Genomic DNA, 27,078 nt, shown 5'->3' on the forward strand with positions numbered 1-27,078 from the left:
AACTCCCCTGCAGTTCTACCATACTTGATTGGCCCTTATTGGTTAGCGCGCCTCCTCCTCCACACTTCCCTTTTCCTATTGGTCAACAGTCCTGCCAATCCTACTTTCTTTCATGTAATTGGTTTTTTTATCCGTCACTGGGGGCCCGCCTGCTGCACCGCCTCTCTCCCCAGGGCCGAGTTCTCATTGGGTAGCTCTGCCTGTGTCACTTCAGGCTGTGTTTTGGTTGGCTCTCGGGCATACTCGTCAGCACAGTAACCAGGCAGCGGGTTCGGGTGAGGTTGTCTCCACGTCAGTGAGAGCGGAGTGGAGCCGGTTTCTGTCGCCCGCTCCCGGCCGGACGCGGCTCTCCCGGCCCTGCACCCGCACCGCGCCCGCCGCCGCCCGGGGCGCTTCCTCCGCGGGCGCCCGGCTCGCAGCGCCGCCCCTTGCCCGCTATGTGAAGCGGTGGCCGCCCCGGGAGCAGGCGCCGCCATTTTGGATGCGGCGGTCAGTGACGGGCGGCGCGACCCTATCGCGATACGGCCGCGGGGCCCAGGCAGGGGCTGAGGCCGGCTCGGGCTCAAGCATCGCCCGCTGCCGCCGGGGTTCAGGCTCCCCCGCGGCTCCCCCGCATCTGCAGGGCGGAAGAAGCAGTGGGGACCGGGGCAGAGCGGGGCTCAGCGCGCGGGGCTTGGGGCGCTCAGGGGAGGGAGGACGTAGGACGAACCGTGGGCCGGTTCCTGTCCCGTTCCGGTGCCCCCTCGCCCACGCGATTGCAGAGGTTGCCCCTAGGAAAGCCTGTGCGAGCCACGTGGCGGGGGGGGGGCTTGGCCAAGTCAGGTGGGACCGGGCTCCCAGGGGCCCGCAGCTCCTGGCATCTCCTTGGTAACACGGAGGGGAAACGGAAGTGAAGAGCACTGCCCGCATCCATAGCCAGTGCTGGAGGGGGAGGCATCCAAGGCTGTGGCCTTATTTAGAGTAGCACAGCAACACATCTGATGTTTCAGTTTGAATGGGGGGGGAAGCCCCTCCCCCATATTCAGGCTGTGTTCCGAGTTGTCCATTTTGTTCAGAGTAGACAGTTGAATCTGGTGGGAGTCGGTTTAAATTCCTGCTTCTGAGACGCTGCCCATCCCTGTGGAGGAGTCTTCCCTCATTGACGTCTGGCCTGCACCATAGTGTGGGACTGCTGCTTGCATCTGAGAGAGCCCCCCTAAGCTGCCTCGGGAATGTAACTGCCGCAGCTGGTAGTGCCAAGCTGGGTTAATAATAACCAGTGCTTCTTTGGATTCATAATAACATTATTTTTCTGGTTTATTTTGTCTATCTTTAGGGAACTCACCTTTAGAGGGGTTCTTTCAGCTTCTTGTTTCATGTGTGTGCGACAGTTCAGTTGTATTTATGTAACATGTCCAAGCAGATCACACCTCAGAATCAAGGTTCATGTGCTTCCTCCGTGGTGACTGAAAGGCAAACATAGGAGTTATCACTAGTAACTGAGTTTTTTGGTAGCTTGACTGATTATGAAGAAGGCAGTTCTTGTTGAGGCCTGTGGACTGAGAGGCCCCACATGCTGATGTCAGTGTAGCTGCAGTAGAACTTGTATGATACTATCTAGTTTAGAAACTTTTCACATTGCTTCTTTCTTGTGAATGCTGCAGATCTGTCTGAGCAGCAGAGACAGTGCCAGCAGGGTGCAGGACTCCCCTCCCCATCCCACAGCACACTTAACCAGGGAGTGAAAGCCCTGGCACACTAGATGCAGCGAGATGTGTGGTGGCTGGAACTTCCGGCCGGAACAAGAAGAGCTGTCCACCCCACCAGGTGGGTGGCTGGGCTAAACTGCAGCTGCATTGCCTCTCCACCCAGCTCTGCAGGGCCTCCCAGTGTGGGGCCTGGAGTAATTGCCCCAGTTTGCTTCCCCATTCGGTCTTTCAGACTAGATCACCTTTATTGGATGCAGCTTGAATAGTGAATATGTCTCTTTTCATGATTTCTCTTGGGTCTGACAGGTTAATTTGGGATTGGGTCTGTGGTGGTCATTGGTATTTGTTGAAGGCCAAAAATGATGTTGAAAAAAAGCAGCTCATTTGGAGTCTGTCTGAAAGCTTAGAAGAGGTTGGTATTAGCTCTTTGCATTTCCAGAGCTAGTTAGTTTCCCAAAATGATTCACAGCCATTTCTCGTAATAGTACCCATGACTCTTGATGCCTGTTCACAGGGAATAGGTACTTGTGTGTGCACTTGCATATCCTGTTGGGCAGTTCTTCTTCTCTGCTAAGCAGCATAGGGTTGTGTCCAGGTGTGAGATGATGGCATGTATGTTTGATTTCATGTCATTGAAGTGTTTTCAACGTATTGGGGCTTGTGATTGCTGGCAGCTACAGAATGTTGCTGAAGGTTCAGGATTTGGCAGACAAGAACATGTAACATTAAACCTGTGAAAATTTCAGATCTATTCAAACTATGGCACTTAAATATAGTAGCCAGAAGTTGATACAAAAAGAAAGTAAAGAACATGATTAAAACGTAGGGTGGCTTCCTGGGAAGGAAAGCAAATTACTTGTTGTGGAGTATGGGGGGAGACTTTTGCTAGGTTGCTCTTGTACTTTACACAAAAGCTTTCTTTTAGATGTTTAATTGGCATCTAGTTTGATACTCAGGTACTACAGTGATACAGACAGTGTATGAACAGTTGGATGGATTTTTCCATCTCTTCCTCCCTGCCCACTTCCTAGCTTATTGACTTAGGCTGTCTTATGCTTCTTTCTGTTTCTCCTCAATATTGGGTTCTTCTATATTATCTTAACAGTTTTGCTGTTGTGTAAAGGGTTCTGAAAAGCTTTAATGTTCTGCTTGTGGAAGGAGCAGGAACAGGAGTGGGCTGCAGATTCAAGCAGGCAGCTAAACCCTTCATCAGAAAGAAATACATGTATTTGTGCAGGATTAACTTTGTGTACAAGGAACTTGACTGCTTAAACATAACTGAAAATAAACAGATGAAATGTTTGTGGCTTCCTAGACTTGTAAATACAGGAGGAACCATTAGATTATCTAGTCTGACCTTCTGTATAGCACAGAACATTGAATTTCACTCGGTCATTCCTGTAGTAAACTCTAAAACACGTGTTAGACTAAAGCATATTTTTCAGAAAGGCATCAGTCTTGATTCAAAACCTTTAAGAAACCATGGCTTCACTTTAATAGCTTGTTCCAGTGTCCACCGTTAAAAGTTCTGCAAACTTTTCCTACAGTTACTGAGTCTTGGAGGTGTCTCCAGAAGAATACAACATTTGTACTCTTGTAACCTCAGACAGTGTAACTTCAGCCACTTTTCAGTAGGACAAATCTTTCAAATTGTGACTTGACTGTCGATCTTGGCCAGTCTATTAAACCCTTTAATTGTCTCTTGTGTTACCTAACAGTTGATCTGACAGTGTTTCTAGATTTTTAAACTACTTATTCACTGTAGCTTCCAAACATTACTGTAGTTCTTGTACTAGCTTTTCTTGCTACACAGAAGCAGCTAGACCAGTGTTTCTTAACCTTTCGAGACTCAGGGAATCCCTTCAAAACTTTTCAAAATTTAGTGATATCCCATTTCACAACTATTATAAATATATTAAGACATTATGATACAAACCTTATAATTATATTATTAATTAATCATTAATAGCTTAGATCAATATAAGTATATTATATTCATCTCACTGCTCCCACCATGGTGGCCAGATGCAACTGTCACACACTGCCTCCCGAGCCAGATCAGGAAATGGCTGTGGTGGGAGTGTGTGCTCTTGCTGCAGCCCTTCCCAGTCTGAGCCTGCTCAGTGTCTCCTGGAAACAGAGGTGCAAAACCGGGATGGCTGAACCAGAAACAGTGTGCCTGCCTTCATAATGTAATGCAGGTAGGTGTGCCTTTCTGCTAAAGCTGCTTCTCGGTATGTCTGACTTGCCTCCTGAAAAGAGGCATGCGGGCCACTGTTACCCTGAGACAGTGCAGCTGATGTGGCACCCGTGGCATGTGTACCCAATTTAGAACTACTGAGCTAGACCAAGTTCAGAAATGTAAACAGTTGTCTGTTTTGCACTCCAAACAAAGTTGAAAGTATGCAAGTGGGAAATCTATTCAGTGGGGTAGGTTGCAGGGAATGCAAATGAGGGAAACTGGGGAGAGTAGGAGAGGCTCAACACCATGTTGAGCACCACAGGAGCAGCCATAGACTGCACTGTCTGGGCAAGCTCTGTTGCACGTGCTTCCTGTCCTCTCCTCCCTTCCCTACCCCTCAGCTAGCTCCCAGAACCTAGCGCCCAGGCAGTTCCCCCACTCAACATGCATATTCCCCTGCCCTTCCTCCCCCTGCCCTGGCCAGGGGCATGCAGGGAGTGGCATGCAGGGAGTGGATTGCGACTCTGCTCCAGGCCCTCAGTCTGGCCCTGCACATTCCTGCCCATGGAACCAGGGCTCTGTCCCAATCCTAGCCCCAGCCCCATGCTGTCCCCACCCCACAATCCTGGGGTTTCCATGAAGACCGGCTGCGAGCCCCAAGAACAGGGTGCATTGCTGGGTGGAGAGCCGCCTCCAGGGCCAGGATCTGGGATCTTGGGGTAGTGACAGCGCAGGGTCAGGGCAGAGCCACGATCTGCTCCCTGTATGCTCCTGCCTGTGGAATCTCCTCCTGTTGTAGGGGCATCTGGGCATTAGACTGTGGCTTTAGCCTGGGGGGCCCTGGCCCCACACTGTCAACACCCCATGACCCTGCCCTGTGATCGTGGCCTTGCCCACCCATCCTGCTCTTAAACACCGCTCCCCACCCACCCACAGCCCCATTCCACATAGGGAGTTTTAGTGAGTTGTGTGGGGGAGGTGTGGGTGCCGACTCAGCCTGTGATAACTCATCAGAATTCCCTATGTGGCTCCCAGGCCTAGATAATTGCCCACTCTTGTCCTATGGGGATTGGACAAGGTGAAAATGAATAATCTCAATAAGTCTGCTAAAATAAATCACAGTGAGTGTAATGGTTATTGCTTATGTCTTTTCCTTAAGTTTTATCCTTGGCATGTCAATGAGATTACTGAGTGGCAGAGGAGTTCCCCTTTCTTACTGGGTAAGGTTGTCTGTAGACTTGGTAGGAAACATTTGGGTTGTGAACTCTCCAGATATGAAATGGCTAATCATGCTAGAAACTAGAAAACTTACTTAAGAAAGGGAAGCTTAGATTCTACATGGTTTGAATAAACTAGGGTGGATGTTTTGCGCCATGGCCTTAATGGGTCCTCTAGTTCAGTTTTCAGCCCGGGGGAATGCAACCAGGTGTCTCAGGTTTTTGTGCCTGCCCCTTTCTTGTATTGCTAAACGAATGGAGCCATCCTGGTTTGGAAAGGCTGAGCACTGGGGACTCTCATAGATTCATAGTTGTTTGGGTCAGAAGGGACCTCAGTAGGTCATTGAGTCCAACCCCCTGTCCTGGGCAGGAAAGAGCGCTGGGGTAAGACAACCCCAGCTAGGTGTTTGTCCAGTCTTCCCTTGAAGATCCCCAAGGTAGGGGAGAGCACCACCTCCCTTGGAAGCCCATTCCAGGTTCTGGCAACCCCTACTGTGAAGTTCTTTCTAATGTCCAGTCTAAATCTGCTCTCCGTCAATTTGTGGCCACCGTTCTTAGTTACTTCAGGGGGTGCCCTAGTAAATAGAGCATCTCCTATTTGCTGCTGCCCTCCCTTGATGAATTCATAGGTAGACACAGGATCACCTCAGGCTTCTCTTGCAAAAGCTAAAGAGATCTAGGTCCCTCAGTGTCTCCTCGTAGGGCTTTGTTTGCAGGCCTCTGACCATATGAGTGGCCCTCCTCTGGACCCTTTCAAGATTCTCTGCATCCCTCTTGAAGTGCGGTGCCCCCAGCTGGATGCGGTACTCCAGCTGTGACCTAACCAGTGCTGCATAGAGGGGAAGCATAACCTCCCTGGACCTCTTCATCATGCACCTGCTAATGCATGATAAAGTGCAGTTAGTCTTGTTGATCACTTCTTTACGTTGACGACTCACGTTCATTTTGGAGTCAGCAATGATTCCAAGATCCCTTTCTGCTGCTGTGCTGCTGAGAAGGTCATCCCGCAGCCCATAAGTGTGTTGGTGGTTCTTTTTGCCCAGGTGCAGCACTTTGCACTTGTCTTTGTTGAACTGCATCCTGTTTTATTCTGCCCATTTTTCCAACGTGTCCATATCTGCCTGGATCTGTTCCCTACCCTGTAGTGTGTTAACTTTGCCCCGTAATTTGGAATCATCTCGAACTTGGACAAGGTGCTCTCCATGCCCTCTTCCAAGTCACTGATGAAGACATTGAATAGCACCAGTCTAAGGACTGAGTCTTGCGGGACTCCATTGCCCACATCTTTTCAGGTCAATGTCGACCAGGCCACACCACTCTGCGTGTGACCCCTAAGCCAGTTTGCCACCCATCTGACCGTGTAATCATCTACATCACAGCTTGTCAGTTTATTTATGAGAACAGAATGAGATACTGTATCGAAAGCCTTCTTAAAGTCTGACATCTACCTTGACTCCTGCGTCTAAGCATTTTGTGACCTGGTTATAAAAAGAAACAAGGTTAGTCAGGCAGGATCTACCTGCAATGAATCCGTGCTGATTTCCTTTCAGCATTATTTCCTTTGCTGGGCTCCCACAAATGTGATTCTTAATGATTTTTTCCAGAGTTTTCCCAAGGATAGAGGTGAGTCTAACTGGCTTATAGTTTCCAGGTTCCTCCCTCCTCCCTTTCTTGAAAATAGGGACCACACTGGCCTTTTTCCAGTCCTCTGGGACCTGACCAGAGCACCATGAGTGTTTGAACAGCCCTGATAGCGGCTCTGCTATGACACTGGCCAATTCCTTCAGCACCCTTGGATGAAGTTCATCTGAGCCTGCTGATTTGAACACTTCCAGCCCCTCCAAGTGCCCCTTCACTACGTCTGCACTAACAGTTGGTGGGCTGGTGTCCCTCTTGTGTCTGCCTATGATCCAACTGGGGGATTTGTCTTGGTCTGTCTAGGAATACAGATACAAAGAACTCATTGCAGAGCTTAGCTTTGTCCTTGCTCTCTGTCACCAATTGCCCTAGTTTGTCCTGTAGGGGTTGTAGGCTACCCTGTGCCTTCCTTTTGCTCCCTATATACCTGAAGAAAGACTTTTTGTTGCCTGTACTTTTTGTCACTAGCCTAAGTGGTAATCCTGCTTTGGCTTTTCTAACTGCTTCCCTGCAAGTGCGAGCCAGGGAGGTGTACTCCTCCTTGATAGCTACTTCCTGTTTCCACAGCCTGTATACCCCTTTCTTTGCCCTTAGGCTTTCCTGGACCTCCCTGTTCAGCCAAGAGGGCTTCTTTGCCCCTTTGTTCCCTTTTATGCACAAGGGGATTGTCTCCTTCTGTGCCCGTAGTATCGCTCCCTTGAGGAATGACCACCCTTCCTGGACCCTTTTTTGCCAGTGCTCTTGAGCTTGAATGCCTGCACCTAGTGGGCTTGAGTTTGGTAGGATGCATTAACTGCACTTAAAATGCTAGCATCTGAGCATTCAAGCAGTAAAACATCTGCTAAGTGCCATTCAGTGTGATGCAAAGTTAGGACTTTTCTAGTGACCAGTATCTCCACTTTGTATTACTTAACACATATTGAGGTAATGGCCAGCTGCTCCATGAAAATAATACAATTGGGAGACTCCAGTGCAGTGAGGATGGGTGGCAGGGGCGGGTCTGGGACAGAGAAACAGTCCCAACTTCGCACAGGAGCCTTGAATGGCTCTTATGTCTTTCAGGGACTGTGGATGATAACTGTTTGTTGGTCCCAGACCCCACAGCATAGGAGCCATTCAGGGCTTTGGCGTGGTGGTGGGGCTGACACCAACAAACAGCTGGTGTTGGCCCCACCCAGTACTACACTTTCCCTACCACACCAGAATCTTTTGATCATGTTACCTATATGGAGCAGTTGGATGTTAGCTCAACATGTTAAGTAATATGGTCTAGAGATATTCCTAGACCAGCGGTTTTCAACCTGTGGTCTGCAGACCTTTGGGGGTCTGTAGATTATGTTTGAGGGTTCTGTGAAAGATGACTGTGGTCAATTAAAAGTATATGACTACCCAGACTTACAATTCAAAGGGGTCCGCACCTCCATTCAAGCTTTCTATAGGGGTCTGCAAACGGCAAAGGTTGAAAAATATTGTCCTACGCAGCTTATAGCTGTGCCCCTGGTAGCTGAACCCAGGCGATGATTTAAAACAGCTGTCCAGGTGGCAGCCCATGGGCCACATGTGTCCTGCAAGAGGTTAAGTTGCAGCCCCCAGGCTTCCGCCTGGCTGATTTTTCCCCCCTGCCGCAATTGCTCTCCCCAGAGTCTCTGGTCTTCCTCTCCCTCCTTAGGCTTTTTTTTCCCAGGCCTGCCTGAGGGGACAGTGTGATGCAGTGAGGTGAAACACTGAGTTCATGGGGTGAGCCTGGGGGCAATGGGTGGGGAGGTATGGGGTGTCATGGCTGTACTGTACAGTGGTGGGGGGCAGGGTATCTGCATGGGTATGTAGTGCAGCAGGGCAGTGGGGGCAAGGGCACATGGTGTAGCAGGGGCTTGTCTACAAGGCATGCAGTCTGCCTGGTGTGTGGCCCTGGCTGCTTCAAAGTTGGACCACCCTGCTTTAAAAGTTGTCCGAGCCATTGGTTCATGGTATATATCATGTGATTACTTGTCTTCCACATGTTTGATCTGTGTGCTGTGTGTTTTGGTATTTCTACATTAGTTGTCATTTCAGGTTTTTGGCAGACTGAGACATTACTACATTAGTTTACAGCCTCAAGGTGATCCTTATAATGATAAGAGCAAAAATAAAACTTCTAAAAAAGGAAAGTTTAGGTTCTGTACAATTTGTATATACCATGCTGTCTCCAAAAGTGCATCAGATAGACCATATACTTGGAACCTCTGACTTCCAGTGTAGAGAAACTGAAAAGATTGGGACTTCTGAGAAAAGAGATTAGCAAGATGGGAATATGATAGACTCTCAAAATAACAAATGGCAAACTGGTAGTTTACCTCTTGTAATATCAGGACAAAGCAAGCATTATGAACTCATGATATACTCAAAATTGCGGTAAAAAGACTTATTTAGTAACTCGGGGCTAACGTGGATTTTTATTGCCCTAAAGTACTGAAGAAGACGGGAAGAACTTAAAAGAATTATGCATGTGGATAAGTAGAACATCCACAATTACATAGTGTAAGATCAAATAAGGGTATGAAGCTTTGTACTCTGGTTTTGGTGCATGTTTTTTCTGGAATATCTAGTACTGGTCACTTTCACATAAGATGCTGAGTGTGATAAACTGTTGATTTGCCTAATCTGATATGGCAATGCCTCGTATTCATAGCTCTGCTATTAACTTGTTCTATAACATTTAGGAAGTCACTCAATATATTTAATTATCCCTTATCTGTCAGTGGTGTAGCTAATTATAGAGTTCATCAAATTGCAGACACTAAACTCATGGAATTTGTCACTTTCTTCTGATCGGGCAGATTATGGCAGCATTTTGCTTTTGCAAAATTACGTCTCTCTAAAGCAAGATAGGCTTTTTCTGACTCCTGAGCATGAGTGCCTTTGCATGTTTAGTTACTTAATGTGGTTTAGTGTCTACAGGATACTTGTTCCAAGTTTACGCATGTGTGAATGTGACTGAAACTTTGGGTGACTATACCAAAACTGCTTTTATCTCTTCCTTTGGTAGCTAGTTGCACCTCCATTGATGTTCTTATGTTCAGTGCTGCCTGTATTTCTCCTCTGTTTCTCTATTAATGCTCAGATTTACTTCTCTTCTCAGCATTTCATCCTGTTGTAGAAGTTCTGCTGCCATCTCAAACTCAGCTGTTTTCAAACATAACTCCTCTCTTTTTTTTTTTGCCTTTCAGTTCTTCTGTAAGTTTTCATTGTTACCATCACACTTTCTAGTCTTCCTGGTTTTCTCACGTGATGTTCTCTGATATTAGTCTACCTGTTCTTGTTTTTCATAAGCATAATCAGTTCACTTGTTCCTTTCCATGCCTGTTTCTCTATTTTTGTCAAGGTCTGGGTCACCTCTAGCACTGATCTCTATAAGACTGCCCTGTCTACTCCCTGCTGCTTTGTTTCTGTCTGTTGCTACAGCCTTAAAGTGCTGCTACTCCAACCATATACATAATACTTTCCCTCTTCTGTTTTCTATCTCAGTACATTGAATTATAGCTTAGAATTGAATGCTTTTGCATTCATTGCCCTGCACAGCATCAGGCTAAACTGGACTCCATCTCTGCTTTTATCTGCTCTCACTTTTCCTCCCAATGTGTACAGTTGGTAAACTTGTCCATACAAATACCTCGGATTCTGCTGTAATACTTTGTTTCCATGCCTAAATGTCCAGGGAAAGAAGAGAAGGCATGGGGCTCCCTTCTTTTGTTTGTTATTGAATGCATGTCATGTTATAACTAGTTGCTTTTGAATGCTTTTCTTATGGAAAAGTGCAGCCTTTATCTCATGGTAGAGTTGTCTATGTTTTCATGCACAAAGCAGGATAATATTGCTAAATGGTTCTACTGGGAAGTCTCCTTTAGCTAACATATGGTCTAAAAATATTTGTTGCTACAGGCTCCTTCCCTGACCTGGGGCAGATTGAAGGTACTTTATTTTGGACAACCTATTATTAATGGATTCTCTTTCTTCTTAGGACTGTCAGGATGGTGGATAAGAATGTTTACATTGTCCAAGGTGAAATCAATACAGTGGTGGGTGCCATAAAGCGCAATGCCCGATGGAGCACCCATACTCATTTGGTAAGTGTGCTTGAATAGGCAAGATCTGTGTGTGGCATCATGAATACAGAAACTGTTCCCTTCAGGAGATTCAATCTGTTCCCTTCCTTCATAACAAGGCACCCTATAATAGCTTTCTAGGTAACATTGGAATAATTTGCCGTGGTATATTATTCTAAGCAGCTTTGACCTTTTAACTGTGTGCTCTTGTAAGCAAATGTGTAATATTAGCTGGTGTTGAGATTTGAAGTTGGAAATCTGTTGCCCCCCTGAGTTAAGAAGCAACTGACCTGGGGATATTATTAAATACCCTCGCATTCACCTTACCACTTTATTCAGGCCTGTCTGGGAATAACCTTGGATGTCACAGGGAGTTGGAAAGTGTTGTCTCTTTCATTTCAGCATGTGTTTTATATGCATTTTTGTCTTGCTGCCTATGATAGTCATACAATCTGAAAAGCCAGGAAGGGAAAATTTGTGGAACTGAGTAAGCTAATGCACTGGGTATCTTTCACTCTTTGTGGTACAGTGGCTGTTTTAGGGCTGTCATGTGCCTGTAAACTATTCTATTGGCTGAAACAAGATAATAGGTCAAATCTGATTTGTTAAAGGCACTAATGCAACTTTTGTAGGTCATATGATGTCTCTGCCAGCTTGGATGGTTTATCCATACAGCAGTGTAATTAAAGTGTATCTGTGGCACGCTGCAAAATGGCACATGAAACACAGATGGCTCTAATCCAACACAAATGGCTTCAATCTGTCAAAAGGCAGGGCTCTTTTTCCTTCTAACAAGCATTCCTTCATTAGTGTGGGGTGCCTCCCAGTGGGAGGTGTGACTGCATATGCACAGAGCTCTGAGGAAGCACTGTTTGTGATGAATTGGAAATAGACAAAAACTAAAGAGTGCGGTGACTCTTATAATTTTGTCACACTGGGTTTTTCTTCAAGTTAGTGTAATAGTACCAGCTATCGCTTGTAGTTCTCTTCCTGCTTTAAATTGTTCTGAAGATTAAATTGGTTTATAAGGATTTGGTATGGGTGTTAAATGTGGCATAAAACAGATCTGCTCTGAATTTTTTATGGAGCAGTGGAAGGCAAGCCAAAAGTACTTCTAAGGATAGAGAACCCCAAAGAGAATGATCAGAGAAAGTTTGCTCCTTGACCACATGAGATGCACAGCATTGGGTAATCATAAAAGGTAATATAAGTGCATCCTTTTGTTCTTGATGGACTTGAGGGGGACTAAAATAAATTAATTTAACCTACTTACTGTTTCCTCTTTAGTTTCTATTGAAAAGGTAAAACCTTTGTGGACCCTTTTTTAGTGTATGCCTCTAGGAATGTACTGAACTCATTACTGACATTCTTTGTGTGTGCAAACATGTAGGATGAAGAACGGGATCCCCTGCTGCACAGCTTTAGCCTCTTGAAAGAAGTCCTAAATAATATAACAGGTAAGCTCACATGTATATCCAACAGGATGTGTAAATGTGGTGTGCCTTGGTGCCCATGCATAAAGTGACACTTTTTGGTCAGGTGCTTTTTATGTAAAGAACATATACTGTGTGTGAAAGCACAAATAATGTAAATACTTATTCAGTGCATAAGTGGAAGTAATGACTTTTGTCTGTACACATGCATGTGCCATTCCCCATACAACTGCATGCCATTGATTTGCTTCTACCAGTCACATAAATATCCTGCCTATATTGTTAGATTTTCATCTATCTGAAAAGTGTTGGTGAATTGTGTATTTGCTTGTCCTGAGCACTGGTATTGTTTTTACACTTTACTATTGGCTGCACAGTCCCTGGGAAATGTTGTCTTGTATACTCTGAACCTCTGGCCCATAACTTTGCCTCTGTCCGTAGTTTTCATAACACTTTATACTTACTTTTGCATTCTATTAAAACCTTTCCTGTTTCTACTTTCACCCTGATTTTTCTCTATGGTGTAACAAAGTTTGTAGTATTACATTGAATCAATGCATGAAGAAATTTCAGCCTTCTGTTCAAGCTCCAGTATGTATTTTGTTTATTTCATCAGGGTCATGAATGATGGGAAAATACTGTTTGGAAAGCAGCCTCCCACTATCTTATTTCTCCTTTCTCCCATCTCTTCGACTTGTCAGTTTGGTCACCTGCTGTCAGATACTAATGAAAACCAGCCTGCAATTTCCATACAAATCTCTTGGGCTCAGAAATGAAACTCTTTGTTAGGTGCCAAGACTGTGCTGAAGGGAGGCAGGCTTGTCTTCCAGGGCAGCAGCTGTGACAGATGTTCTTGCAATGATTGGTAGGCCTTCACTGTTGTTCAACATACTTTCTAGACGTGACATTACATGGAGTATTTTTCCCTTAGTTTATGAGGGGACCTGTATGTTGTTATGCTACGTATAAATCGTAGCCTATTATAATCAGTTTGAATTTAATATCACATCTTATGCACACATTAAATTGGCCAGTAGCCTTATGTAGTATGGACCCTTGATAATTTCCTCCAAAAAAAAAAAAAAAGAAGCCTTCTCTGGTACGTTGGGTGTGGCTGTTTTACTCTGTTCTGGAAGCAAGGGTTTTTTTGTTTTTTGTTTTGGTGGTATCTCTTGTTGGATCAACAGTATAGTTGGAACAGATGTTAGACAAAGCATCCTTTTTCATGTCTTTATGGCAACAACAACACTCCAAACCCTACTTACTCTATGCGGGACATGTGTTAGCGGGAAAGCCTTGTGCCAAAGTGTTGCATTGTTAGATCTTATGAGATCCCAGTGTTTTATGGCTGAATGGAACACAGGGAAACACATTTTTGTATATTATGCAATCATGCTTCTTGAATTTCTGTGCACCAGCACGAAGTGTTCAACAACACAAGCAGTTCAGCTCATTTAAGGTCATCTCTCTACTTGCCCACTTGTTGGCCATGCCCACTGCCCTATAGGTGCTGAGCTGGGAATTATGTAGGAGTAGTGTTTGTTAAAGCCCCAGGAGCACCATCTGCAGGCACTGGAGAGAGGTTATTGGAGTGAGTGTATGGCAGCCAAGAGCTGTAATTCCTTCCTTTTTTCCTATCTAGCTGCAGGTGTATAGTGGTTCTTCTCCATGCCAAGGGAATGTTCCTTGGCTTTAAATGGGAATCTTATATCAGATTATAGTACTTCTCTTTAGATGGCTAGTTTTTTCATAGTATACTTCTGGGCACTTTCTTGATCTGAGGCACTTTCTCTGGCCCCAGGATCCTTAGGAGGTTGTGTTTTAGGGGTTTCTACCTCTATCTCATTCTTTGCCCAGAGTACATGTGCCCTACCTTTAGAAGTGCCTTGGGAGGGACTGTTCCCTGGATTTCTTTATGCCTAGCATCTGAAAGGACAGGCTTGCTTCAGGCATCCCTTGGTTGTAAGAACCAAGCTGTTGGAGTGATGTTGTAGCTGTCATGGTCAAGGAAATATGTGAGAGGCAAGCATATTTTTGAAGGTATTGTCTCTTGTTGAACCTTACTAATGCTGTGGTTCCCTCTTGAGAAGACTGGGATTCCTTCTGCAGTGGGCCTCCAGAAGGTCTTCCCTGAACTTGACAGGGTGAAAGATACAGACAAATAAATGTGTTAAGCAAGAGCAAGTCAATTGGAGGTTCATGATTCTGCTTTCAAGTAACACAATGTAAGCATGCTCATTGGCTTACTAGCCAAGGAGAACTTATGATTAGATCTCTCTGGAATGACTGCAACCAAACCATCTGCTCATGGCATAGAGAATTCCATGTGCTGAGCAATCCAGGAGCTCCCTGTGAACTCCAGGATCATTATGTGAATATGGCCTAGTGGTTGTCTGTGTTGTATGTGACAGGATAGCATTGTTTCCAAAGCATGGTGCTGTTGTGAGCAGGCGTTTTCATCCCTGTGACTGCTCTTTATAAATTAAGTTCTTGGAATAGGAGGCAGATGAGGTGCCTAATCTTTTAGCTTTGGGCATGCAAAGATACCCAAGCAATATCTTGTAACATTGTGGAGCCTGCTGGACGATGTCCACTCTGCTGAGCCCTCCACCTTCTAGTGTGAGGCCTGAGCTTAGTTCTTGCCTAAACCTTGCTTTCATGTCTCTTTCATTAACTCATGGAAGCACATAGCTTTTGTATTTAAATTTATTCAAGCTGTAATCTTTGACATTTGAGTTAGCTTTTAGTACAGTTTTGCATTTATAGTAATATATATTATGTATTTTCTCAATCCCCCAAGAATCCATTTTAATCTGTTCCGGATGCAAATTTCAGGCTGCCTTGTCCCATCTCCCTTCTTCCTCTCTCCTTCCCCTCCCCCCCATGGAACATGTTTGATCAGGTGTGGCAGGAATATCCACTGTCAAGCTGCGCCCTTTATATTAGTCAATATTATCCTTCCTTCCCTCCCACTCCCTTCGATCTCCTCTGGGCTTTACCAGTTGATTTATAATTTTGGAATTCTCATCGGAGTCTGTAATACAGTTTGTTCATTATTTAACCAAAACCTGTTTAATGAGCAGAGAGAGGCAATGTAAATGTTAGGCGTGTTGCAGTGGAGTACCTTTTGTTCTCCTCTGAGCTGGTGGGTATTTAACTCTGTCATGACTGTAATGCTTAAATACCCTGGTCAGGGGTATAAAGATGCACCGTACTGCCTCCTACAGCTAAAGATTTTCATTTCAAAGGGTTGCCCTTCAGGGGTAAGTAAAATGCATAACACTGAGTCAATAAAAATAGTGAAATCCTTGCCTGTCTTATTTGTGGTAGCCCATCTGTTCCTGAGATGACCAGTTTCAGATGGAACAATGTCTAGGTAGAATTTAGGTGGCAGCATCTCTAGAAGTCCTCTTTGATCATTTGTGAAATGGAAAACAGAATTTGTTGGGTGGGGGGTTTCCCCTGAAGTCAGTAAGTTCCTCTGTGAAGGAACTGCATGCTCTTTGGACTGATTCTCTGTGGTCAGCGCTCTGGTGCTGAAACATGAATTCTCTGGTAATTTCATTTTTGTTTTCAAAAAGCTTCATTTAGATGTTAATATTTGAGAGAGAATAAAAGAAAACCTGAGGTGTCTGCAGTATTCCATTTTATGCTGTTCTTGTGCTTCATTCTTAATTTTTGGTGTTTGGTGTGTCAGATTTTTGTGGTGGTGCCCAAGGCTATCAAAAGAAGTGGGAGGGAAACTAATGGTTTTGGCAGTGTGGGAAAGTGTCACTCAGGGCTTTTGACATGTGATGAACTGCCACTCACATTTCCTCACAAGATAAATCAACTAAATATTTCTACTAAAATTGCCAACAAAATATTAATGCTCATATAAATCCTTGTCTGTGTTAGGCCCTTGAGTTTTCTAGGTACTGTAGCCATAATCAAGGTCTCTGTCCTGAACCAGTAATCATGTAAACAGTGACATATGGCTGCTTCATGCTAACAAAATTAAAAGCAAGCTACGCACTAGAAGAGTGTTAGAGTGCATGTCAGCCCTGGTATTGACAAGGCGTCTGAGCATGCTCTACCACAACTGAAATTAGAACTGCCTTGGTAAATTTTGTGTCCGGATTCTGAACCCTTGGTTACACTATGGTTCTTGCATATTCTAACATGGGTTCAGCTCAGCTAGTGGAGGCTTTTCTTTGAAATCCCAAAGATAACTTAAGGTCTTGTCTACATTGCGGAGACTTAAAAATTAAGACCCTGAGCTGAGTAGAACAGTGCACTCATTTAAGAACGGTGGTGTCCAGCTGCCAGTAGTTTTCACTGGGTTGATTCAGGGTTGTCTGTATAAAAAGGTTTTTCGCAACTGCAGTGAGTTGGAAATAGAATTGTTAAAACAAATTCTTAGATTTGCGGACAATTTTTTGAGCAAGATTTTAATTATTCTGCAACTTGCGTATGTTGAAGTCGTTGACCCTTGTGATAGGTGTGACATCCGTGCAGAGTCAGAGCAGGAGCTTCTGTATTATGTTTTCTGTGTTCAAATGAAGCATGATTTCCCCTAGTAATGGTATTGTCTTTGATCTACGGGAGTAGCTATAGGCCTTCAAGGAAAACTGCATGTTAAAGCTTTGCTTGTCCCTGTGCTTTGTTTAGCCCCTCCAAAATCAAAGTAAGCCAAGATCTTCATGACCTGAGTTGCTGCCCATTCCTGATCAGTAGTGCTTGACATTTTTGGTACCTCAGGCCTAATCCCACATGCAGGGTTGGTTTGTGGGCTTGATTCAGCCCAGGGTCTGCACATGTGGTTGGTCCATGGGTGCTATCTGGCATCCCAGCCTGGCCCTTTGGATTAGATCTGACTCTGCTTGCTGTCGATATTCAATGCACGGGGTCATGTTATCTGAACCATGGGGTTCCCCATGGGGGAGCGGTGGCAGTGTTAATTGCTATGGCACTGGGAACACTAATGAAGTGGATGATGCCTTTAGGAGAGAAATTGACTGCCTGCACCTTCCCTGCCCTGAAGAACTGTGTGCATGTCAGCGCAAAAGTGAGAGAAGCAGGTGTCTACAGAAAGTGTGTATGTCAAGAGTCTATTTGCACCATATTTTTACGGGGTAAACACACCTGTGAAGAGGTGCCTGTGTGGATTTTACGTCCAGGAGTGTCGTGGTGGGAGGTGTGAGTCTTATTCTTTGGGGATTCAAACAGAGGCAGTAAATAAACTATTAGAAGCACTCTTGCCTTCATGCACATTCATGACATTTTAAGTGAATGCATGTCTGAGTTCAGAAAAATCACTTACTGGCTTATTTCAGGGAAGGTATTGAAAAATATCTATTTTCAGAAGCTTAGCTGGGTGCAGTTAAGAGCTGTTGAATAGTCAGAGGACTGTAACCATAAAAACCCTTTGCCCAATATTGTGCTAATCTAGTAGATTTGTGGTCGTAGCCCTCAGTTTTCTGGTTCTGAAACTTGACTGCACGCTCACTTCTCATTGCAACTCATGAATGTCCACATGTGAGGGGAAGATCAGAGAGATACATGTCAAACAGTGTAGGGATCTTATTTTGGTTCAGAATGAATTTCACAATGCTTTCTATAATGTCAGCTTCAGTAAAAGTAGTGTATGTGGATTTGTGCCATATGTTATTTTTATACCTGATACAGCAAGAGGATTGTAAATGAAAAAATGGGCAGCTACCTGTAGCATGTTGAATGATAGATATTGGCAAGAGAGACCCTGGTAGGAGTTTGGCAATTAGGTCACATGACTACATGAATTGTCTCTCCTAGGGCCTTGCTGCGTTTTTGATGTGGTGGCTTCAGTCTGTGGTTACAAGCGAGTTCTCATTCTGTTACTATTTTAAAGCTTGACCTTGCACTGAAGGTGACTGGACTTCTTTCTGGATGACAGGTCTCTGTTAACCTGTGAGCTTGGGATGCTTTTCTCTTTATTTGTATTAAACTACTGTACTAGAGTATTTAGAGTATGGGTTCTAAAGTACCAGTGAAGCCCCAGCCATTTACTTTTTCTTTATGTCCATTTCAGGAGGGAAGCCCCATTAGAGTGATTTGTTGACGAGTGCAGTCATTTAGCTATTGAGGTTTTTCCTCAAGTGAAAACTGACTTGGTTTTTTGAGTAGCAGGGGATAAGACATGTTAACACTGGAAGATGGAAGATGAAAAGCCCTTTTGAAAAGGGGCTCTGGTTAGTCCTTTGTTTTGTATAGAAACTATATTTTGTATAGAAATTTTAAAGGGAATGCTAAGAATGTAAAGTTAAGTACTTGAAAGTCAGGTAATACCTTCTCTTAATTCTGCCCGCTTTGGATGGTAGTACAGTTTAGCCTGTTGCTAAGTCCCTGCAGTACAGCAGAGAGGGGATGGTTCTTTTGTGTGTTTCTACATATTTTTGGGTTACCTTGTAATTGAAAATATGTCATTCAGGTTGTCACATGTACCTGCTACAGGCTGGGTCCAGCCCATATGATGTTACTTGATGTATTTAGCAGTAGTTGCTTACATTTAAAAATATATGTTTCTAGTCCAGACGGTTAGAAATAATCATCTAAATGCCCATTCAGTTTAGTCCAAGAATGGCTTGAAGACATCTGAGCTCCCATGCCGCCATGGAGCAAACTCACGGAGCAAGCATCAGCTAGCAAATGGAATGGGGATGAGCCTGGGAAAGACGCTTTTGGAAACTGTTGTAGGAAAGAAAAAAAATGCAAAGAAGGAAGCAAACAATGGAAAAATAAGGGTGAAGGAAAAGGAGCAGGGGGAGTAAAAAAGTGATGGCCCAAAGGTGGTGCATATCCTCTTGCTCAGTGATATTGAATGAGACAAAGTACTTAATGGTAAGTCAGAGTTTGCATACTGTGTAAAGCCCATATATTTCACCCCTGACTCTCTTTTTTTTTGGCAAACATCCCACTGCTGTCAGTGAACATTTTGCTGTGAATACTGTAGAGTAATCTAAACTAATCTAATCTGCCAGCCCACAGAGCATAACGAAAAGTGGAATTTTGTTCCATCTACCAAAGGAGTTTGACAATTTTGATGTAGAAGAGTTGGAGAGAGATCCAGAGAAGTTAATAGATGTAAAATGTGTGGGTGTTAATCCTTGTGCCACATTGTAAATATTCTGTGGATTGCAGGCTTGCAGCTGAATCACTCTCTGCTATATGGCATGGGACTGTGGAAAGATTTAGTGTTTGATAGTGTCACTTCTGTAGCATCCAGATGAGAGTACCCTACTTACAGGAAAAGTGGGAGCAATGCTAGTAATTCATGTGCCCTCTCCCCTGAGAAGGTAATACTTTTCAGTGTTCTTAATTACTTGACCACATTACACTCCCTTCTTCGCCATACAGGATGGATGTAGCTCAGAATACAAATGAGGGTTGCAAAGTGAAGCAGGCTGTTGTCTGGGCAATCCCTGTATCATTTTTTTGCAAAGATGCAGTTGCTGTAATGAATAAGGCCAATGGTTGCAGCAGGACAGAATGGTGGTGTGGTTAAGGCAATAGTATATCAGACTGGTGAATTGCATTCTGTCCCTGCCTGTGTCTCTGAGCTCCTATGTGAGGCTGAGCAAATTGCAGAACAGACTCTTCATAGGCGGCCTTAACTGTATTCCTTGTTTTCTGAGTAGCCAACCTGAAACACCTGGGGTCTGGCTTTTAGAAATGTTGAGCACTTGCAGTTCCACCTGAGGTCAGTAAAGGCTGCTTGAATGTGTGAAAAGCCATTCAACTGCTAAGTCCTTTTGGGAACACAAGATCTTGAGTGTCACAGGTAAGGTACCCAAAACATGTCACAGTTGTCAAGTGTCCACTATTTTCTCCCCATCTTTCAGATGGAGAACTCCCTTCCTACCTCACAAAGGCTTTATAAATTTATTTACCTTAATGCTAATGAAGCTGTCTAAGCTATAGTGAGCACCAGAAAGAAAAAGCTCCTTAAGAAAAAACACTTGGTCCTTAGTGCAGAATTTGAAAGGCATGTGGCATGAGCCTTATCAAATGATGCAGATAAACAGATCCATTGGGTTGCGGCTCATTTAGTGAGTGCTTCTATCCTATGCACTGAGGTAGGGCTCCTCTGGGAAAAATAGTTTAAACAGTGCAAGATTATGTAAATAAAGAATGATTGTACAACGAGGTGAACTCGGATTGTACGCGCTGCCTTCCACTGGGCCTTTTCTAACTTGTGCTTTTGACTTGCCACTCTGTTGTTATTTTAATGTAGGTTTTTATTTGATGTAATTAAGAGTGGTGGCTGTGGGTTAACCCTGCTGTGTCTTGCTTCTCCATCTGAGCATGCCTAATGTCTGGCAGGTATAGGCAGGAGGTGGTGCTGTTGGAAGGGGGTTGCTTCCTGCCCTCTAGTCCCTAGGGGCCCTCTGGATTTAGACAGACAAGCACTCCTGCCTGTTTCTTGGCAGCATTCCCACAGTGTGCTTGTTCTGTAACACCAGCCTTCTGTTACCATGATAGGACTGGCCTCTGAAGAGCTGCCACATGTGCACAGCAAGCAACTGACCCTCCCTTGTTCCACGCTTGTTGAGCGATTACTTGCCCACTTGTTGGGCACTCCATTATTTCCTTCAGTTACTGCTTCTTTGTGAAGGGGGGCCATAAAGGAAATGGCCTAATGTACAGTACATTAGAAGGCAATAAATTGCAGTTTGATTTGGTAGAAAGGCAGTGCCAGATGTGTTGCTGAAGTAAAGGCTCCTCTCAAATTATCAGTGGAGGTTTATCCCAGGTGTTTGTGACCATTCTGTTTTTGTCTTGGTCACTTAAGGCTGATGTTAAATGGGACTTGGGTTGATTAGCAGGCTTCGGGGGAAGCCTATGATGCTCTAGAAGTAGAAACAATGAAATTGCCTAATATTTGAATAGGGGTTCACTGAATATATAATTCTCCCCTTGTAATTTCAAGTCTCCCTCCTCCCCTCCTTTCCCAGATCTTCAAAGGTAACTAGTTTGAGAAGAAACACTTCTGTCAGGTAGCACAGGTAAGGATTTTCTGCAGGTACATCTCTGTATTAACGGAAATGAACGTAGTATATTCAATACAGCCCAGAAGTTGTAGTCAAGATTTTTTCCCTGTTTGTGCTACCTTCCATACCAACATATGGATGTCATAGCTTAAAAAAGATGGAAGCAGAGAGAAATGGTTGAATACATGAAATTCTTATACGTGCTCAGATTTTTAATGGTTAATCCTATTAGCATCTAAACTTAGCTGTCATTGGCTGATCCCTAACATGGACTGAAGCAGGAGGTGGGTTTGGAGGAGGGATTTGAAAGAAAAAGGTAAGGGGATTAATGACCAGTCCAAGGAGAGTGATCCATGTTCAAAGGCAGCCTAGAAGAAAGTGTTGAGATAGCTAATACATTACTAATGATGTAGGGACAACATCCTAAGACAAGAGCAAGCTAGCAGGGAGGGCAGAAATGGGAAAAGACTCTGAGGTGAGTTGAAAGCCAGCTAGATGTAAAGAGCCAAGAGATCATTAATTAAACAGATGAAAGTAGACTTTCACAGGGCTTTTTGCTTGTCTTTTTTGCCTGTCTGCTGTCCAAGTCTGCGATTATAGCTTGGGAATGGCGGGGCCCAAAGAGATTTCTTTCCAGAGAATACCAGACCTCCTCAGAATGAGTTTGTAAACAGTTTTTGGCTTGATTGTCTATTTCATTTGCATAATTTCCAGGCCACAGATCACAAGGAACCCACTTGAGTTGTGTCTACGAAGCAGGCAGCTGGATGATGATTTTCTAACTGCATCCCGGCTTGTGAAAGGGTAACTTGTATCTCTCCAGCAAACTGCCTCTCTTGCAGGAGTTCCAAGTAATGCACAGAATGGCAGGTCTTGGGCACATCTTGCACTTAGTAATGTGGTGTAAAGGTGGGGACTGATATGATGCAGTATGATAGGGGTGACTGTTGGTGGAAGAGAGACGATTGTGATGGGCAGTGCAGCATTAGGGCAGACAAATGGGAGGTACATTGATATTATTCCAGTGCTTCTACAGATATCTGTTGGGAAATGGCATTAGGGAATACACACATAATCTGTGGCTGTGTTAATACAGTAAGGAGCAGTAAGCCTTGTATTAGATGCTGCATGTAACTAGCACAGGGGCCCTAGATCAGGGATGTAAAAGATCCATGTAGCTGTTTCACATGAATCAGTTGGCTCCTGGAAGGGTCAGGAATTTAGAGGAGGGCAAGTGGGGTCAGGGCCCACCACTGAATTCCTGTGTACAGAACCCTGTTGGGGATGCAAGGAGCCTGGCTGGAGGCTGGGGCGGGGGGAGGTGTGCCAGTTGAGCTTGACACCCATGCAGTAGGTAAATACACTGAAATGGAAAAATGCATGGAATAAAATGCATTTCTAGTTGAGCACTTGATATACTTTTTGGAGTTTTAAGTGCAGAACCTTGGGACTGAACAAAGGCCATGAATGCCTTACCCACAGTACATGCGTACTTGAACTTAATGTAACTAATCAGTAAGTCAGCAGGGTTATCAATGCTTGTGGCTTTAGCATCCTTGAAACTGCAAGACTTCTAATAGCTGCCCCTAAGATTACTATTAGAAATTGAAAATAAGGGGAGCTAGTCACTCTCGGATATGTTAGTGCTACGGTGCTGCATACTGAACAAGCAGTTTCCAGCCTTGTAAGTGCTGTGGTATTAGCAGCTCTGAAGCAGACTAGCACTTTTCCTTTTAAAGGCTTCTAATACTCAGTTTTAGGCTTTCAGAAGCCTTGAGAATGAGGGGAGATACCAGCCCTGAAACTGACTGGCTTCAGCTGTTTTGAAGGCTTCTAATGGCAGTCCTGTAACCCTTTCTTCCCTTGTATGCATTTCTGGTGTAGTTAAAGGGAGTATAATTGGTTACAAAAAAAGAGTTACAGTTAGTTATTATGGTGCTAGGCAGAGTTAGTTACTGTTGTGTTGCCCAGAGTGAAATTTAAATTATAAAGTAGTCAGTGGGGCTGAAAGATGCTACTTAATACTTGAGCAATTTATGCATTTAACCCCTCCACAGATACAGTAAGTGGAATATATCACAATGTAAGAACCAGGCCATGAATTAGGATTGGAGTTGTGGTAGCACTTCAGTGAATTAGGCACTTCTCTGGAATGCATAAGTGGAGTGTACTGTCATTGGAACAGTTATTTCAGAAAAATGGTATTTTTTCCTCAGAAGGTCAGAGACCAGCAGGGGTATCAAACAGTATTCCATATGCTTAGACACTTTGCTTTTAGTGTACAAGCAGCTAACTCTCACTTTGAAGCCCTAAAGTAATCAAGAAGTATATCAGAGTATAAATTAACACATGAGAGGTCCTGGTTCCCAGTGCTGTGCTAGGCTACAGTGTCAACATTGCTAGGATATAGTAACAAAACAACAGTCTTCAGAAGCTCTCTGCTTTGCTCAGCACGGCAGTGCAAGTGCTCGCATAATCATAAATACTTCTTAAGTAAACTGTACAGTATCTTCCTTTTTCAAACCAATGCTTCTCACCTTTGATCCCATTGGAGTTTATCTTTTGAAGTTTGCTCCTACTGTGGCTTTTGTGTGTCCCCTAGGAAGTTACAGGAAAACGTCTTTATTTGTGACACACAGAACAAGGGGAAGCTTGTCAAAAAGCTGTAATATTAGGTTCTATTTAGCTCTCATTTTTTTGTTTTATTAGAGTATTTAAAGAACTTAAGTGGCTAATATTTAAACAATACTTCATGTTTACAAAGTTCTTAAACTGCAGAATATGGAGTTCAGAGGTATGGCTGCTTTCTTCCCTGAGGTCTAATCAGATCCTGCTGAAAGTGTGGAGTCCACTAGGCTTGGGTATGGTACTGGGAGGAGCTTTCCTCTGGAAATGAAAGGAGTGGTGGTGGCAATACCCAGCTGACTGCATTTGGATCATACAAGAAGTGTTTATGTAAGCAGCTTCATTAACTGCACTTACAAGACTGGATATTCTTCAGGGCTGGATTAGACAGTTTATATTGGCCTATGATTATTCAACTCTGTTAGAAATGAACTGGCTGCAGTGGCACCAAGGGAGGAGACATCCCTGGTTGATTATCCACTCTGGTCTGAGATTCTTACATTAGTTATTTGAGGGTAGTCTGTTTTTTTCTGGTAACACTTAACAACTTGCATACAAGATAGCTGAGATTTCTTGGTCTGAGGTGCAGATATGTTTACTCAGCACTGGGATGCAGCAAATATTCCAAAAATTCTCACTAGTGCACTTCTCTCTTCAAAAGTGCCTTGCCTTTGCTGAGTGGAATAACGTGTCACAAATGTAATTCATGCTTCAGATCTAAAATCATCACTTTATCTGAGGAAAAGTGAAGCAATGGTCCTGGGAATTGCCCATTCCAGTGACATTGATGCTTAGTAGTAGGGACACTATTTAATAAACTTATTCAGCTATTTAGTAAAATTAAAAGAACAGATAGTTAAATTTAGGAGTTAGTTGTTTCTTTTAAAGAGATTCTAGTTCCACTTACAAACCGAAGAAAAAACACCTTTTTTGGGGGACAGTAACAAGGAAATCTTTCATTGTAGAGCAGGAGTCGGATTGTGGAACATCACTTTCCCTAGAGCCATACTTGCTTCTGTTGACTTAGTCAGTGATGCTCTACACAAATGGAGAACTAAGCAAAACCTGCCTTGTTGGCTTCTGCTCCATTAGTAACACAGGGGAAGAAATATCAATGTTTGCTAAATAGAAAAGGAGCATCTTGATAGGGAAATGGATGTTGCCTCTTTATTCTTCAGAGGATGCTAGAAACACTGGAATAACATAATAAAAAACCAGAATAACATAATAAAAGACACAGCTCTTATTTTGGTCCCTCAAAGTGAGACCTCCAAACTTGGAAGATGTAAGAAAATTTTAAAACAAAATGCAAAACTACTAACCATTTCTCTCTGTTCCCTTTTTTCTGCCATTTGAAATTAAACACTTTTTTTTTTAAGTGAATTCTCCCTCCTAATCTATCTCATGGTGGATGCTTTAGTGATGCTTTCATATGTAATATGTGATGCTTTTCCTGTCTTGGTCTCTCTCTCTTCCCCACCCTTACCAGCAATTATTGCGAGGACAGACAAGACTGGCTTTTTAATGGCCTCTAGGAAAGGATGGTGAGAGAGTTGATAACTTGGGCTCTTCTTAATTTAATCTGTGTGAAGACCTCTTGTGGCTCAGTTAGTGTCCCCTTGAAATCGCTGGGGTGTTGGCTACACTGAAATGGAGTTATTGGTCTAGGAATATAGACCTAATCCTGAAATGGAGGTGTAGTCTACACTAGCAGAGCATTGCATGTATGAGTATAGTGTATACCAATGATACAAATGAAATAAACACTACTTGTTAAAGGACTGTTTTAGTGAGCTACTTAATGGTATTTCAGGGGAGCGGGGGCACAGCTATGACTGTGATTATCATCTGCGCAGTTGATGTGGTGAGTGTCTTTTGCTGCATCATTAACTTAGGCTAATGGGTTAATGATGGGTACCTAGGTTTGAGCCCCAACTCCCACTGCTGTCTGTCTGCAAAAAAAAAAACAGCAAACCAAAACCAAGCGTATGCTTGTATGTGCTTTAAATTTTGGATAGTTTACTTGGCTGTTGGGCTAGAACCTATCCCCTTTGCTTTGAGGACCCAAGTTAAGCCACCTGGGCTAATAGTTATCCAATACTCTTTTCAGTTATCCCTAGAGGACAGACAGGTTGTCCTAAGGTGACTGGGAAAGAATTGTAGAGTATTTCAGCAGAAAGCAAGCTAGGGTATGATTCCAGATACATACAGGAGAGTGTGGAAACAGTAAAGATGGTAATGCTGGCAACTGGTTTCCAGTGAGAATGTTTGAACCCAGGATAATGTTTAGACTAAGGGGCAATCAACTGGGTTAATAACAGGGAAGATGCAACACAAGGCTAGGCTGAGCCAGGGGTCCCCACAGGTGTGCAGGGGTCAGCTTGGGCAGATTTCAGCACAAGTGTGGGGCCTTTGTGAGCAATATTATGCAAACTGAGGACAGCACATCAAATGTGACTGGTCACAGGTACTCCAGAATAAAGTCTTAGCCATTATTGAAGTGGGTTTAAAAGCTTCATGCAAACATCTGCGTCCTCAGGCGCATACTGTTCAATTTCTTTATTAGCAACTTGGACAAGGGGGTGAATAGTAACCTGTTCAAATTCGCTGACAGCACCAAGATTTGGGGCGAGGTGGGCATGCTAGAAGGGATGGACAGGATACAACTGGACCTGGACAGGTTACAGGGGTGGGCGAATGTGAATAGGATGGGACTCAATACTGACAAGTGCAGGGTACTGCACTTGGGCAGAAAGAACCAGCAACATGCCTATAGGCTGGAGAACTCCCTTTTTGAAAGCACAGTGGCAGAAAGAGATCTTGGAGTCATTATTGATTCTAAAATGAACATGGGCTGCCAATGTTAGGATGTGGTCAGTAAGGCTAACTGAACCTTGAAATGTATCCACAGATGCATCATGAGCAGGTCCAAGGAGGTGATCCTCTCTCTCTATGTGGCACTGGTCAGGCCACAGTTGGAGTACTGTGTCCAGTTCTGGGCGCCGCACTTCAGGAGGGATGTGGCCAGCATTGAGAGGGTCCAGAGGAGGGCCGCTTGCATGATCAGAGAGCAGCAGGGCAGACCCTATGAAGAGAGGCTACAGGACCTGAACCTGTTCAGCCTTCACAAGAGAAGGCTGAGAGTGGATCTAGTGGCCATCTATAAACTTACCAGGGGGGACCAGAGGGGAATGGGTGAGACCCT

At 44.0% G+C, this 27,078-nt stretch overlaps 1 protein-coding gene across 4 annotated transcripts in view; it reads left to right on the forward strand.

Annotated features, from left to right (window-relative positions):
• Window positions 1–293: 293 nt before the first annotated feature.
• The window catches only part of GBF1 (golgi brefeldin A resistant guanine nucleotide exchange factor 1), a 186,810-nt gene continuing 160,025 nt past the window's right edge, over window positions 294–27,078 (forward strand). For 2 of the 4 annotated variants that reach the window (XM_019502493.1, XM_019502494.1), the window contains exons 1-3: window positions 294–489; window positions 10,723–10,828; window positions 12,198–12,264. In XM_019502493.1, the coding sequence (XP_019358038.1) occupies window positions 482–489; window positions 10,723–10,828; window positions 12,198–12,264 (181 nt within the window). In that variant the 5' untranslated portion in view covers window positions 294–481. The remainder of the gene's footprint in view (window positions 490–10,722; window positions 10,829–12,197; window positions 12,265–27,078) is intronic. The other 2 variants (XM_019502495.1, XM_019502496.1) reach the window with 1 other exon arrangement.

Source organism: Gavialis gangeticus, unplaced genomic scaffold, assembly GCF_001723915.1.
Source record: "Gavialis gangeticus isolate Ggan-Ray unplaced genomic scaffold, GavGan_comp1, whole genome shotgun sequence".
NCBI classification, from domain to species: domain Eukaryota; kingdom Metazoa; phylum Chordata; order Crocodylia; family Gavialidae; genus Gavialis; species Gavialis gangeticus.